Source organism: Nelumbo nucifera, chromosome 6, assembly GCF_055504915.1.
Source record: "Nelumbo nucifera cultivar China Antique chromosome 6, China Antique-T2T, whole genome shotgun sequence".
Lineage (NCBI taxonomy): Eukaryota > Viridiplantae > Streptophyta > Magnoliopsida > Proteales > Nelumbonaceae > Nelumbo > Nelumbo nucifera.
Window position 1 is genome coordinate 14,318,681 of NC_142654.1, and position 15,532 is coordinate 14,334,212.

Below are 15,532 nucleotides of genomic sequence, written 5' to 3' on the forward strand. Positions count from 1 at the left end.
GAGGGGAAGTAGCAACAGTGGAAGGTACCTCAGTGGGCCTTGGGACTGTAGTACCTGGATCTGGATCCACAGAAGGAACTGGGGCTGGCCTGGACTGCTGATGACCGAGATCAACCTGCCTGCATCGCCTGTGATAGACTTTCAACTCCTGATCCCTCTGACAACCCTCACCATTACAGCCTTCATCGCCCATTGGAATGGGTAAAGGAACAACCTCAGATGAGTTAACCCCACTCTCACTGCGCTCCCCCTGAGGAAAAAGACCCAAATTCTCACTACTCTCCCACTGAGGAGAAACCCTAGGATAATAGGGTGCCTCCTCAAAGAAGGTGACATCCATCGAGACAAATTTCCTCCCCGAAACAGGATCATAGCAGCAATAACCCTTTTGAGTTTGTGCATAACTGAGAAAAATGCATTTGGAGGCCTTAGGGTCAAATTTGGAATGATGAGGTCCGAGAAGTTGAACAAAACAGGTACAACCAAAGGTTTTAAGAGGAACAGTAAACAACTCCTCGTTTGGGTATAGAAGGGTAAACGGAGGCTTCATATCAAGAACTCGTGAAGGAACCCGATTAATGAGATACACTGCCGTGAGGATAGCATCACCCCAGAAATGGATAGGCACACTGGAGGTAAACATAATGCTTCTAGCCACCTCCAAAATGTGCCTATTCTTCCTCTTGGCAATCCCATTCTGTTGTGGTGTATGATGACAAGTGCTCCGGTGAATAACCCCATGATCGAGTAGATAAGAGGCCAGTGGCTTGGCAAAGTATTCTTTTGCATTATCAGATCAGAGGACTTCGATTTTGACCCCAAACTGGGTTAAAATCATCTGATGAAAGTTTTGGGTTAGAGCGGGAACCTCATCTCGAGAACGCATAAGGTAGACCCAAGAAAAATGGGTATAGTCATCAACAAACAACAGAAAATATCTGTACCCACCCATAGAAGGGATGTGATACGGCCCCTAAACATCGGTATGCACAATATCAAAAGAATCACCACTTATTTTATTACTCAAGGAATAAGATGTTGTACAATGTTTGGCAAGCTCACAACTCTCACATCTCAAATTTGACATCTCAACAGACTCTTCAAAGACCGAAAAGATAAATGACCTAACCGATTATGCCAGAGCATAATTGGGCTCACAGACTGAGAAACAAAAGACTTCTTATCCACAGGCTCTTTCCAATGAGAACTCTCTCCAAGCAGATAGATCCCATTCGTCTCACGGCTAGTCCCAATCACCTTCCTCGTCTCCAAGTTTTGAAAAACACATCGGTCAGGGAAAAAGGTTACTGAACAATTCTGATGTTTTGTAATACTACTGACTGAAAGCAAATTAGTATCAAGTTTAGGAACATGCAAGACTGAGGATAAAGAGATAGTATCAGATAACTTGATGTTACCCTTTCCAGAAATGGGAACAAGAGAGCCATCAGCAATGGATACTTTATCTCTACCAGAAGATAAGTGATAAGTAGTGAACAATGATGGCAAGCTAGTCATATGGTCAGATGCACCTGAGTCTATTACCCAACAATGTTCAGTGTTACCTGGAGCTGAAGCATGGTAAGCTGAGGCCCAAGTACCTGAATGAGCAAATGCTGATGTGGCAGGGGCTGATGGTGATTGAGATGACTGAGCTGAATTCCCAACCTCCTTTTCCAACTGTATTAGGGAAGCTCGAACAACAACTAAGGTATCTAGGGGCGTGCCTTTTGTGCCCGACAAGGATGCAGAATCAGTATTCACAGCCATATGAGCATTACCCCTTTTATTCCTCAGTTTTGCTGGGACTAAATGAGGGTGCAACTTCCAACATGTATCTTTCGTATGCTTGGGTTTCTTGCAATGTTCACATATTAGATCCCGTTTATCTTCCTTCTTCATGTCCCTTTCTGTATCACCCCAGACTTAGGTTTAACTGCTGCTAGGGCTGGGGGGAAGGGCTGATGTTGCATCATAACCTTTCTCCTGGTCTCTTCACTATGCACCAGGGAGTAGGCTTGAGATAGGGTCACACTGTCCCTTGTCAGTATCTGCTGTCTCACAATGTCATAATCTGAATTCAGGCCAGCCAGAAATTCAAACACCCTATTGGTCTCGACTTGCTTTCTATGGGTCTGTGCATCTTTTGGACTTTTCTACTCAAGAGTTGCACAACCAGGTCATAACCAAGTAGTTCTCCTGAATCCACTTGGTATACATTGGGTCCTCCTTGGAAGGTTCTTTCACATCTCCTAATAGGTAGCTAAGTTTTCCCCTTCCCCCAATAGCCATCATGGCTGATTGGGCCCATTCCAAGTAATTGGATCCGTCAAATCTCACAGTTGTAATCTGAAACGCAGTCTCAGACATACTACCAGAACTGCTGTTCCTAAAAACACCTTCTCCCTGATTTTTGAACTCTATTCTTGGTTAATAATCAGTAGTTAAGAACTATTAGGGTTACTGCAATAAAAAACAGCCCTTAAACAACTGATCACAATCAGAAATCTGTATGAAATCAGTTCAGATCTGATCTGAAACCAATCGGCAATCAGAATATAAGCAGTCCGATAACAGTTCTCACCCCCAAAACAGGCTCGGAAGCCAAAACAGGTCTGAAAACCACTTAGAAAGCAATCTGTAATGCTGAAGCAGAATTAGGGTTTTAATTGTAGGGTTAGGAAAACCTTTGTGAGAACATAAACAGTGCTCAGCCGCACCTTCCAAAAGAATTCAGTCAAGTCTGGCCGTAGGGTTAATGACAAACCCTAAAAAACTGATCACTTCTGAGAAAAAATAGGAGAGTTCGGCCGCTCCTCCTAGATAGGTCCAACCTATCTTGACTGACAGCAATCTCAAGGGAAAAATAAAGACTTACCCAGAAAACTCTGATCGCTACCTTCAATCATGGCCTAAACCCTAACCTTCTCCGATTCTTCCTGATTACCAAAACACTCTCCAAGCCTTTACAAGTCTTCGGGCAGCTGCTAAACTTTTTTGGTAACCTCCAAGAATCAGCCAACGAACAGTCCTTTGTAAGCTTCCAGCCCTAGACAGTTCTCATGTGGTCGGCTGGACTAGACTCACATGAGAAACCCTAGATAGGCTCTGATACCAAGTAGTCGATCAAGACTACAGTTAGTCTTGAATTCCAAAAGATTTCGGATTGAGAAAAGTAGAAGAAAGAGGGAGAAGAAAGGAGAAGAAAGCAAAAGTACACAAGGATTTTGAAAGGATGGACAGATCGAATGAATCTGCCGCTGCCACTCTCTCAATATTTATAGGTTATGTTCACTAAATGTAGGAAAGGGCAGAATTGCCCTTAATGCTTACATGGCAAATAAAACAAATAATAAACTGAAATAACAAGCTGTCTAAGATAACTACCAACTAACACTGACATAACTAACAAAGGTTACATGTGCTGTCATACGAACACAGTGGGGACCACAGCCATGGGGCCCACATCAGTGTTCTCTACACTTCTTTGATAAATAATAAAAATTTTATTAAAGAAACGTCAAAGTATACATACAATAAAGCTAAAATTATGTGGAGTTGTTTCCATTTGCTGTCTGCTAGGAGGTGTGGAAAGAAAAAAATAGAAGAATCTTTTCCAACAAAACAAGAAAGGTGTGGCTTTGTGCTGTTATTGGTTCAAGACTGCTGGAATGAATGTTGGTTCTGCCAGAATTTAGAAACTCGAAGAGAGAAGATTTTGGTTATGGTTTCTGGACTTCTTTGAGTCTTTGTTAAATGATGCAAGAATATATGTTTCTGTCTGTTCATTTTTTCTTCTTTATGTTTTATTTCTTGGTAGCTGAATTGTGGGTGATGCCTTGTACCTTCTTCTCATTTAATGAATTTTCTTTTTAAAAAATGTATACATACAAAACAAGCAACCCTTGGAGAGGAGCGAGGTGCAAGCTCTCGCAAAGTATTGGGGGGTGCTTGGAATTTACCCAGAAGAACATATGGAGAATAGGGAAAAAATCTAGTGATATACTTTCTTTCTTCTTAAATGCCACAAACATAAACTGCTGAGCTGTGTGTTTTTTATGAATGACCAAAACAATTTATTAATTATATTATAAGGGCACAAAGAAAGGAAAAGGAAAAATGGACTATTATTGCCCTAATTTGAATAATGTATAAATTGTAAACCCTAGTATTTATTACAGAATTTTATTAACATGCTACAAGCACATAAAGCAAAAATTTCTTTATCAATGTCTAAATTTTGCATTTGCTAACCAAATAATGTTATAGAGTTGTTAACCCTGATATAGGTAGCTTGGGAGCATGAACAGTTTTCAAAGTCAAGAGTCACTGCTGTCACACTTTCTGAACTTTCTGTTGCACCTGAATTACTAGAAAGCACTGGAGGTCTGTCTGACAGCAGGTAATATTTTCAAAACTGAACCATTTTTTTTTAACTTATTGCTCAAAGTTCAATTCTATTTTATATTTCCTTTCCCTGAGAAAGTAGGTTTTGCTACAGGCATTTTGTGAATGGGATTGCAGTTTCGAGAAGTGTCAAGTTAGTTGCTGAGAGTCTTGCGGTAAGATCTATACTTTGTGTTATGACATTTTTATGTGATAAAAATGGCACACAAGTTTAATCAAAATGGATCGCTTGTTCTCTTTTTACTATTACACTTCTGCTGTTCTTTAAAATCAGGGGGAGAGATATGGTAGTTATCCATGGATAATATGAAGTTGTTAGCTTTCGGAGAACAGAAAAATAACCAGAAAAAAAGGAAAAACACGCATTCGTGATTTGGCTTGCTAGCATACATCCATGGAATAGGGCATCATATTTACAGTTTTAAACTAACTCAGAAATAGAGCATACAAAATCGTTAACGACCCCCCCCCACCCCCACAAAAAAAAAGCAGAAAACAAAACTAAAAAGAAAAGAAAGCCAGCCTAGATGCAATTCAAATAGATAAACAAACTTAAGAGGCAATTGAAAAGTACAAACTCACCGAATAAGAAACAGGACTCAAATGGATCGGATTCCAAGAGAGAAGAAAAATCAACTAAAAATATAAACCACAAGCAAGCTTGGCCACAAAACTGACTCACCAAAATTCCTGATCTGGCCCAAATTACTTGACCTGACTATACTAGAGTTGATAAAAATTGCAGATGGGAAACATATTAGACACTCTCCAACACCCTCTCATAAACAAAACCCGGTCTATAATCACATATCCCAAGATACATCTTTATAGAAGTAACTTGATTAGCTATAAGTGTCCCCCATCACTAGGCTGTATTGCATTTTTCCACTCTCTATTAGGACCAGTGATTTTAAAGGTGCACTTGAGGTGTGCCTAGGCGCATAGGCAAGGCACATTTCAGGGCCTGCAACTCGTCCATGCCCAGGCGCAGCCCCTTTGCAAAGGTGTGCACCTGGTGCACCTTGTGCCTCAGCCCGAATGTGTGCCTTTTTTTTTTAATTTTTTTGCGCTTTTTTGTGTTTTTAAGCATGTGGTGTTCATCCCTTCTTCCTAATAAAAGATATTTTTAAAAGATAATTAAAAATATAAAATCGTTTTTTTTTTGGTTTTGGGAATTTGGCTGTATTGGGCAGAATTGTATATCCTCTGTTCAGTCTCTCATTGTACAGGGGCTTCATTGTATTTTGGCCTTTTGGTTCTAATGAAATACATTACCTTACAGTTTCAAAAAAAAAAGATACTAACATGGACTTGTTTGAGCTTGCTTCAAGAGGCTTGGTACAAGGCAGCTCGTAGGATTGGGAATGAAAGATGTTTACAGCATATTAGTTATTTGAAATAATGCAATTGGGAGAGAGAAAAAAAATTGAAAAGTTTTTTTTTATCAATATAAAGATATTGAAAGTTAGACATGCTTGAACATGTTTTGTATGCTATTTTTGCATTTCACTTCAAATATGTTTAATATGTTATGTTTATGTATTTTAATTTGAGATAATAGGCTTTTTAAACATTTAGTTTAAAATTAAAGCTTGCATTTTCAATTAATATTATTTTATTTTTTTTTACTTTTTTTGCACTTTTTTATTTCTTTTTTAAATTTGCACTTGCTTTAAAAAGGTTGTGCCTCGTGTTGCGTCTTGAGCACAAAATGTCCTTTGCTTTTTGTTATTTTTTTTTGTGCCTTGCGCTTTTAAAACACGGATTAGGACATATTGCATTAGCTCCGATTGAATGTCTAATGCAATCATGTCATTGTTGATTCAAACTTTTTTCCGTGTCTAGCATAGCAGTTCTATTACAAGGAGAGTGGTAAAAACTCTGCTTTTTGAGAAGGAAACTGTAAATGGAGTCACCACTTAGTACATGTAGTTGGTCACCATTATAACTAAATAGATGTTTGACTTATGATTAAAAGGTATGTTTAGGCACCTAGGCATAGCTACTCTGAACAGGTGTGTGCCTCAGCCCAATCTTGTGCCTTTTCAAGTATAGTGGCTAGGTCGGGGGTTCTAGTGGAGTGCCAACAAGCAAGCCGGAGCAGAGAATAGAATCCCCCTCCTCCCCTGCTAGTGTTGTTCTCTCATCCTTCTTAATACAGGACATTTTTCATGAAACCATTTTATTCCTAATCCTAAAATATAATCAATTGCAACTAAAAGTTTTATTACCCCATGTAGATTTGGCTGTTTATGCCATGGAATGCCATGTTATGTGGCAAAAAAACTCAAGTTGTTGGTCAGACTTTTTTTTTTTAATTTTTTTGGCATAGAACCTAATGCCATTTAGCTTGATATACAATGAGGAACTAATGGAGGTCTTACAGGATTGGTTAATAAAAGCAAACAAGTTCTATCACATTCTGTTATAACGGCATATCAGAAACTTAACAATAACTTCTATGACAATGGTCTAATGTGAATAGAGGTAACCCGGGCGCTTCAGGTATAGGAGTATTCAGAGATGAAAATGGCAGAATTGTGGCTTTGTTTTCAGGACCAATAGGAGTGGGCGACTCATTGAGATAGAGGGAGACTCTAAATTGTTGATTGAGTGGCTGCAATCTGGTAAGTTGGGAGCCTGGATTTATAGACAGCCCATAAGGGAAATCCTCAACACAACAAGGGAGATTGGTGCATGCTTCAAATGGACAAGGAGATCAGCTAATGGTTTAGCTGACACGTTGGCTAAACAACGGACTGAGGGAGAGAATGTTCTGGGCAGTTTTGTAAGAAAGATTACTGGGGGCTCAACACCTGTTTAGGGGTTGACAGCTGTACTTTGGAAAGTTATTCTTAAGTTGTATTGATGAAGTTACCGTTTCCAATAAAAAAATGTCTAATGTGAATGAATTACTTACACTGCAGTTTTTCGAATTCAAAAGTGGACTGGGTTTTAATTTTGTACCTGGTTCAAATTTACACTGGGACCACATTATTTGCTTTTCCATGGGGTATTAAAATCTGCATTACCAAAAAGTGAGCCAAAATTTTACTCTCCTTCCTCCATTCTCTTCTATATAGAGTGGAAACCACATCATTTTACTTACTGTTTTACTTCTGTTCAAACAAAGTAAAGTAGAATATGAAGAGAACCCAGATTTTTCTTGCATTATTTTACCTCCTGAAATTTTAGCTTGAAAAAATTTGCAAATGAAATTTGCACTTTGGAACAAAAGCAGGCTTAAGAAATGCAAAAGGAATTAGTACTACAGGACATGGCTGGAACTCGGACCCCCCACCCCAAACAAAAAGGGAAAGAAAAGAAGTAGAAGAGTGTCATATTTCATTTATTTTCTCTCTTTCATTCTTGGTTTAAATGCTTATTTCATTTCCATTACGTGCAGAGGCATATTTATGGGCACCAAGGAAAGAACATTCAGATCTTTGCCGATGGTAGTAGTTTAGCTGTCAATCCTTTTTATATTCAGTCTTGGTTGGATCTTATGTCACAGACACCCCGTGTGGCTCCATTTCTCCCAAAGAATGATCCGTTCATCTTAGCTTTGAAAAAGGTAACTATCACATTTTCATTTTGTGTACTTCATCCTTCATTTTGTGTATTTATTATTATCCGGTTTGTCGTGCGAAGAATTTTATATAATTGTCCATTATTTTTGTGCAACTTTTTGTTGCAATTTTCACATTTATCTTTGATGTTTTACACTAATGGTGCATGATCTTTGAAAGTTTAGATAATCAGATCACCACAAACACTTCCAGCTGACTTTTTTTGGTGGTGAATTTTCAACTAGCATACCCTTTTTTATTAGATTGCAATGTTGCTTTTCCCTATTTTAATTGTTCTATATGTTGGAGTCGGGAATCGGGATTTAGAAGTATGGAGCCGTGGTGGTTGGACCTCTGAAAGTCTGAGTGGCTGGACATTGGTGGAGAGAGAATGGAGTTGATGGAAGAATGGTCGACAGTCCTCTGATTTGGAAAACATCCCTTTATATAATTTGTCCATCTTTCTAAACAGAAGATTCTCTAAAATCTTCAACCTGTTGAACAGTTATTCCATGTCAACATAGGTGGCCAGTTGTCAGCCACTAGTCTACATGCTACATTCATGACTTGACCTGGATTGTGACCTCTGTTGAATCAGGTCAGTTGAATTTCGGCTCAGGATGGGGCAGACTGGGTGGTATATCCATGCTCTTACACTGTGAACCTTGCAATCTTTTTTTTTTTTATATTTTGGATAAGCAAATTTTATAATATTAATTAGCAAAAAATATCAGTGGTGGTCCCCTATACATCAAGATACAAGTATGTTCATGTCCTTTCAGCTTACATAGATCATATACATTAACTCCCTTCCAAGAACAAAAAATAGTAATGACTAACAAATCCTCAGAACTTTTCATCTTAGATTCTTTCCCCTCTGCACCAACTGTAAACATTTGACATTAGCTGTGTCCCTTCATTAGCAACAAGTCAATCAAGCTAACTAGATCACTTGGGATAATCTATTTCCTTCTGAATAATTTAAAGAAGCGAGACCATTCCTGACCCAAGGAGCTACAAAAAATCATAGGATGTTGATACTTGGGAATCTTCATAAAGCATGCATGTGCTTTTTTTTTTTTTTGATAATTGAAAAAAGCAAGGTCACTTATTGTCCATTGCAACATTACTACCTGTTTGTTATGTCCATTACATTAATTACTCCCTCCATCTCTCTCTTTAATTTTAAGACATTTGAATTTGAATTTTGAAATTGGCACACCATTCTAACGCCTAATGCACATTATCTTAGGTGTAAAAGCTAAAGTAGGCCATAAGAAGATTCGAACCTTGGTCACACGTTTACAATGCCCATGAGTCCACTATTACTACCTGTTTGTTATGTCCATTACATTAATTACTCCCTCCATCTCTCTCTTTAATTTTAAGACATTTGAATTTGAATTTTGAAATTGGCACACCATTCTAACGCCTAATGCACATTATCTTAGGTGTAAAAGCTAAAGTAGGCCATAAGAAGATTCGAACCTTGGTCACACGTTTACAATGCCCATGAGTCCACTATGCCCAAATCCATTTTGGTGTTCAAATGTTATCCATTTTCATCCTTAAATAAGTTTTTTCTTTTTAGTGGATGTTTATTGGGGTGAACATGAAACCCAACTCCAAACCTGGAATTTCGGAGTTGGGTCGGGCCGAGATGATCAACCCTAGATGTTTGTTAATAAATGCTAAAATCGATTATTAAAGTTTATATATTAACAAACATTAAGACAAATTATTTTGATTTTCTAAAAACCAAGGTATATATGTGCACATTTTAGTTTTTCTATCATTTTTCAACAGTTACCGATTATGCCCTGATCCCTCATACTTATTTATGGTCATACATACCTTGTACTTTATTGTTATTACTATATTTTTTAGGATTTATTTGAGTTTCATAGTGTATCCATGCGCATTTTAGTTTTTCGTCTGTATCTATGCATAACCAAAGCATATCCTGATACATTTCTTAAAATTGCCTTTTTGATACTTTAAACCTTGGCGGAGATGCTGCTTGATATCATAGCAGTTGAATTTCAAATGTGCATTTTGGTTCTATTTGGAAAAGAGGAATTGGATATTAGTATTTTGAAAGTATCTGCACTTCTTTTTCCCAGTTTCAACAATAATCTGATTGTAGTTGTAGGTGGAGTCAAATATCTATATGCAGGATCGCTTTAGAAACTGAAGAGGTCCTTATTGGTCATCCAATATCATTAGATAGAATCAGTCCTGTGAAGGGTTTCTTACCTTCTTCCTTATTGCTACATTATGCAAGCTTATCCATTATCATCATCATCATCACCTTTACCAAACTATATGGGGTCAGCAACATTAATTATTTCCTATGTTAATATTATGAGCTCATATAAAGATACAAAAATATTGTAAGATATTGTAAAGTTTGATATAGAAACTGCTTGGCATTTGGGCGCTGCAAGCAATAAAAAGCCCTTAGTCACCTAGATGACACCTAGGCATCGACTCGACAACTATGGCTTGGAGGTGTTTAACCAAAGTCAATAATTTTTTAAGGCAGGGCAATTGATTCAGATCTGGAAACTGGAGACCCTAGCTGTATTGGTTCAAATAGTTCTACTGTATAATCTGGTCCAGTATTCAAAGCATCATATACAGCTATGAAATTGAGGAAGATGTGGTTCTTTGCTGAAAATATTTTTTTGGTCTTAGTTTTTTTTTTTTTTGCAATTACTCTAAAGGTCATTTTTAATTAGTTCTGGCCTTGTGCATTCTCCTTGACATTATGACACACTTTACTGGGCGGTGTTATTATTATTATTATTTTTTTTCTGTTTGCAGTATGGCTGATGTTGACATGCTCACGCAATCAATTCTCTTTGGCAGGAATTAGCGGATCATACTGCTGAGGTGAATGTACAACATGAGGCCCTTGATGGAATATTCACTTTCTATGATTTGACGAAAGCAAGTCTTAATATATATCAGGTACTTATCTCTTCTTGGTTTGGTATGAAATATATCTTTTTGCAATCAACTTGAAGAATACTTTGAAACAAAAAACTGGAGAGATACCAGCCTATACTGCATTGAAGTAATACCAACCCAAGAAAGCTCTTGCATACTGCCTCCTTCCTTCCCTTTTGTGGTACTATTGTCAGTATAGGCATGGCCCAAGAAAATGAAAGAAGGGAGGAAATTAAGGAAATGTATCTATTGTCAGTGTTCCATCTGTCCCATTGTCCTTTTAATCCTTGGGGTGTTGGATTGCTTGGGTTACGTGAGGTCGTCTTGATATTTCTCTTCCATCATCGTCTAAGCCTTGTCCCACCTATATGGCATCAGCTACATAAGTTCTGTTCTGCCATTCTGTTCTGTTCAATGCCATATCCATTGTTATGAGCCCTTAAATCATTTCTAATCCTATATGGTTTTTCTGTTCATCTATATCAACCATTCACGATTCTTTCATGCTCATTTTTTGAACATGTTTCTTGATTGCTTAACATTGTTCAAAACAAGAAGCCCATGCATTCAGGTACTTAAAATTGGCTCTTTGAGACATTCTCGCATTCTTAATCCTAGGAGGTTGATCCTTTGCCTTAGTAAAGGTCCCTTAAGGCAAGCCCAGACGAGTCCATGCAGTGGTTTGGGGTAATGCCCCCAATCTATTACACTTGGATGTTATTATTGAAGGAATTCGACACATGCTTAGCCACTCTACCCTTTTGTATAGTTGATCATACTTGTATACAGGGGTGCAATGCAACTTGGGTTGGGCAAACTGACATGCAGCCCTACTCATATACTGTCTGGCTTGTGTACTTTTATTTGTTCTAAAAAGTGGTCCTATTTGAGAATAAAACCTAACAAAATATGCTTATGCTGTTGCAGGTTGCTAGTGTGACTTTTGACCTGCTCTTGCTACTTGTGTTGGGTTCCTATTTGATAATTCTGTTCAGCTTTCTTGTCATCACAACTAGGGTATGCTTTTTAATTTCTTAGATATTATTTATCCTAACTCTATAAAGTTTCTAAATCTCTACTTTCTTCAAACAGGGTCTTGATGATCTCATCAGCTTATTCCGGCGACCTCCATCCCGCAAGGTTAAAATGGCTTGAGTGCAGCATGTTATATTTTCTTCACACTGAACTCTTGTAGAAGTCATAGAGCAGTTCCCCCAGGTATCGCCACAGATCAAAGCGATGGTGGTGCATTGTTGGTACACTATAGCTTAGGTTGACATAAGATAGGGGAGGTCTAGCAATTGGTCGAGGGGTCTGAAATTCTATTTTTATTGTGCAAGAAAACAAATTTTTGGTTTCAATGCAAGTCAAATTTTGGCTCAAGACCCAATTCAATATTTAGTTTACCTTCTGTGCATTTCTATTAGGGTATTTTACTTATCTTGAAAGGATAATGTAACAAATCCAGATCCTTCTGATCTGTTTGGAAACCTGTCTGTAATTATTTTAGCTAGGAGAAATAAATAGAAACTTAGCATTTAGAATCAAATGATTTCAAAATATAAATTCAAGTGTCAAACCCTCTGGGGAAGTAGGGAACTGGGCTCACTTTCTATCTATAACTTGACCTGGTTGTGAGAATGCTTCTGCTAGGGCTGCAACTTGGGCCCGGTTAGCCCTGGATTGGTTTGGTTGATCATCAAGTAAGGGTTAGGGTTGAGTTTTGGGTTGACCCCTCAAGCAACCCAACTCAACTATTACTACATGTTTAGTATAGCCCTGCTGCATGCCATCATAATCCATTTTCCTTTATTCATGGTCATATTTACCCTTATGCATATTGATTTTTCATTTATTTACAGGTATTAGTCTATTTTGTTTGGTTTGCTTTCTTCAAATTTTCTTTCTCATGTGTTATTGTGGTATCAAATTATTGGTTTGACGACATTCAGTAAGCTAATGTGGTCGATATCTTACACGAGGAAGTTCTAGCAAATATTTGCGATAGGGCCCGTTTAAGAGGGGAATTTCAGAAATTGCAGGAGAAGTTCTAGTAATTTATCCTTTCAAATAAAGGGAATCGATGAAGGACAATGGACCTGCCTCGGTTTCAAGGGTTGGCTGTCTAAGGTTATCCCAAGTTTGCAATTGGGTTTGCATTGGATTTTTATGTTTTTGCCGAGCTCATTTTTGCTACAGCAATAGTCTAGCATATTCAACAGTTGGCCAATCAAAATACGGCCATGTTGCTGATATTTGAGAGATTCTTACACTTTCAACATGATGACATGGCCAGTTTTTTTAATCGACTCACCATCTGTGATGGATGGACAATGCCCATGATACTAGCAGTCTAGCACACCCCTTTTGATAGGATGATTACTAAATTCCAAACATTAAGGATGCGTTTATTTCTCCCTAAATGGACTTAAAATTTTTCAGTCTGAAATGTTCCAGCTATTATTTTTCTTCCTTTTGAATTTGTTGACTTCGTTCAAGGTTTAAAAGTGTTGGAAATGCAAAGGGTATTGGAAAGACAATCTACGAGATGTATTATGCATGGAAATGCTAGGAAGATTAAATAATCCTAAAAATATATATAGACAACAATAAATACAAGTTTTAGTTGACTATAAATAAGTTATTTACACGCTAAAAAATACTTAAATAGTTTAGAGTGTGTGATATTGGGACATAAATGGTAATCATTGAAAAATGATGAAAGAACTAAAATGTGTATGTTTATTTTGATTCTCATAAAATCAATATAATTTTCATTAATATTTATAGTTATATAAACTTTAATGATCGATTTTCACACTCATTGACAAACATCCACTAAGAATAGAAAATTTAAAGCCAAATAACAAAATGCATAAAATTATGATAAACAATTACAGTATGGTATATTGTTGGACCTATGGTCTTTTGATCTAATGACCAAGGTTTAAATCTTTGGGCCCATTTGGCAAGTATTTTTGAGAAGATCTTCTTGTAGTTCTGACAGTCAAAAGACGCATTGAGCTTTTGACATAAGGTATGGGCAGTTCGAAGACCATTTGGTAGATGCGTGTCTTTCCGTGAATTGTTTCGTGTCTTTTCGTGCGAGATTAAAATGCAAAAAAACATGAGAAGCATCATTTGGGGCTTCCCGAAATCAGCTCAAAATGGGCTTCTCGCGTCTTTTTGGCGTTCTGTCTTTTGGCAGCTAGATCTTCTGCGTGTCAAATAGAAATGGACTGATTTTTAGTCTTCCCGATTTGTAAACAGCCGAAAGACTGTGCAAAAAGATACGACAAACAAACCCTTTATTAATGAGAGAGAAAAGAGGGGTTACTCTAAAAAATGTAATGTATCAGCGATGCGAGTGTCATGGATGGAATAAAATAGTGTTTCGTCTATTCCACCTGTGCCACATGCCCACAAGTCTCAAAGCGGAACGTATCAACTGATACAAATCAATACATTGTGATATTTTGAATCTTGTTTTTGATATGTATGCCAAAGAAAACAAAGTACTCGTCATAGAAGGGGCATCATTCAAATATTCCATCCTAACAAGATTTTAGCCAAATTTTATATTGTAATAAATAGAAGTTTAAAGGCAAATTGAAAAGGAGTGGAAACAAATTTTTTAGTTTTTTCTATGGGTTCGACTAGGATATCGAAAAGATATTATATCCTAAAAATGTTTGACTAATCAATTGGAATTATGAACATGATAGCCAATCAGGTGTTATTTATCAAAATTCATGGTTGGGTTTTGATTGGTCAAAACTCTTTCTATACCATGTCTTTCTCACATCATAGATTTTCCCTTTTTCTATAAGAGGTAAATAGGGGGTGTTTGCCAATGCCATTTTTTTTTGTTTGTTTTTGAAAGTAAAAACAACTCAGCAATATTATAATAGCTAAAAGTCTAAAACATTTTGGTTTGAAAATTTTCCCATCTGATTTACAGATAATAAGGGGTGCAATTTTAACTTGGTCTGGCCTGGGCTGAGGATTTGTTAAAATTTGAATGGGACCGGCCTAAAAATCTGGGCCCATGCTATGTAAATTGTAGGGATACAAATGGATCAGATTGGATTCAAATCAGGGTATATTCGAATCTGATTCCGATACATTATAAATCTGATCGGATCTCATAAATATTCATTCGAATTCAAATCCGATTAAGATGTTGGATATCTAAATTTGATCTGACTTAATTTCATTTAAAAAAAATAATAAATGATTAAAAGAAAAAGAAAATATAATAGTTTAAATAAAAAAACAAAAAAATACAAGTATTTTTCCAACTATTTTTATCATATACATACATTTTTTATAAAAAATAAATAATATAAAAATTTTACAAAAGAACAATATAAATAATATTGGGACATAAATGGTATTCATTGAAAAATGATGAAAGAACTATTTATTTTGATTCTCATAAAATCAATATAATTTTCATTAATATTTATAGTTATATTTAAAGCCAAAGATCTGATCTTTGATATCCGAATATGACAAAATAGGACCTCACTTGGGATCGGTACGATCCATTTGCACCCCTAGTAAATTGTTCAAATATCAGGGTATTTTAGGAATTTACGAAA

General features: G+C 36.9%; 1 protein-coding gene across 2 annotated transcripts in view; it reads left to right on the forward strand.

The window, feature by feature from the left end:
* Positions 1 to 12,477, forward strand: part of LOC104589365 (M28 Zn-peptidase nicastrin) — a 29,700-nt gene extending 17,223 nt beyond the window's left edge. For both annotated transcript variants that reach the window (XM_010247666.3, XM_010247673.2), the window contains 6 exons: positions 4,290 to 4,402; positions 4,502 to 4,562; positions 7,814 to 7,981; positions 10,848 to 10,949; positions 11,856 to 11,945; positions 12,021 to 12,477. In XM_010247666.3, the coding sequence (XP_010245968.1) occupies positions 4,290 to 4,402; positions 4,502 to 4,562; positions 7,814 to 7,981; positions 10,848 to 10,949; positions 11,856 to 11,945; positions 12,021 to 12,083 (597 nt within the window). In that variant the 3' untranslated portion in view covers positions 12,084 to 12,477. The remainder of the gene's footprint in view (positions 1 to 4,289; positions 4,403 to 4,501; positions 4,563 to 7,813; positions 7,982 to 10,847; positions 10,950 to 11,855; positions 11,946 to 12,020) is intronic.
* Positions 12,478 to 15,532: the final 3,055 nt, after the last annotated feature.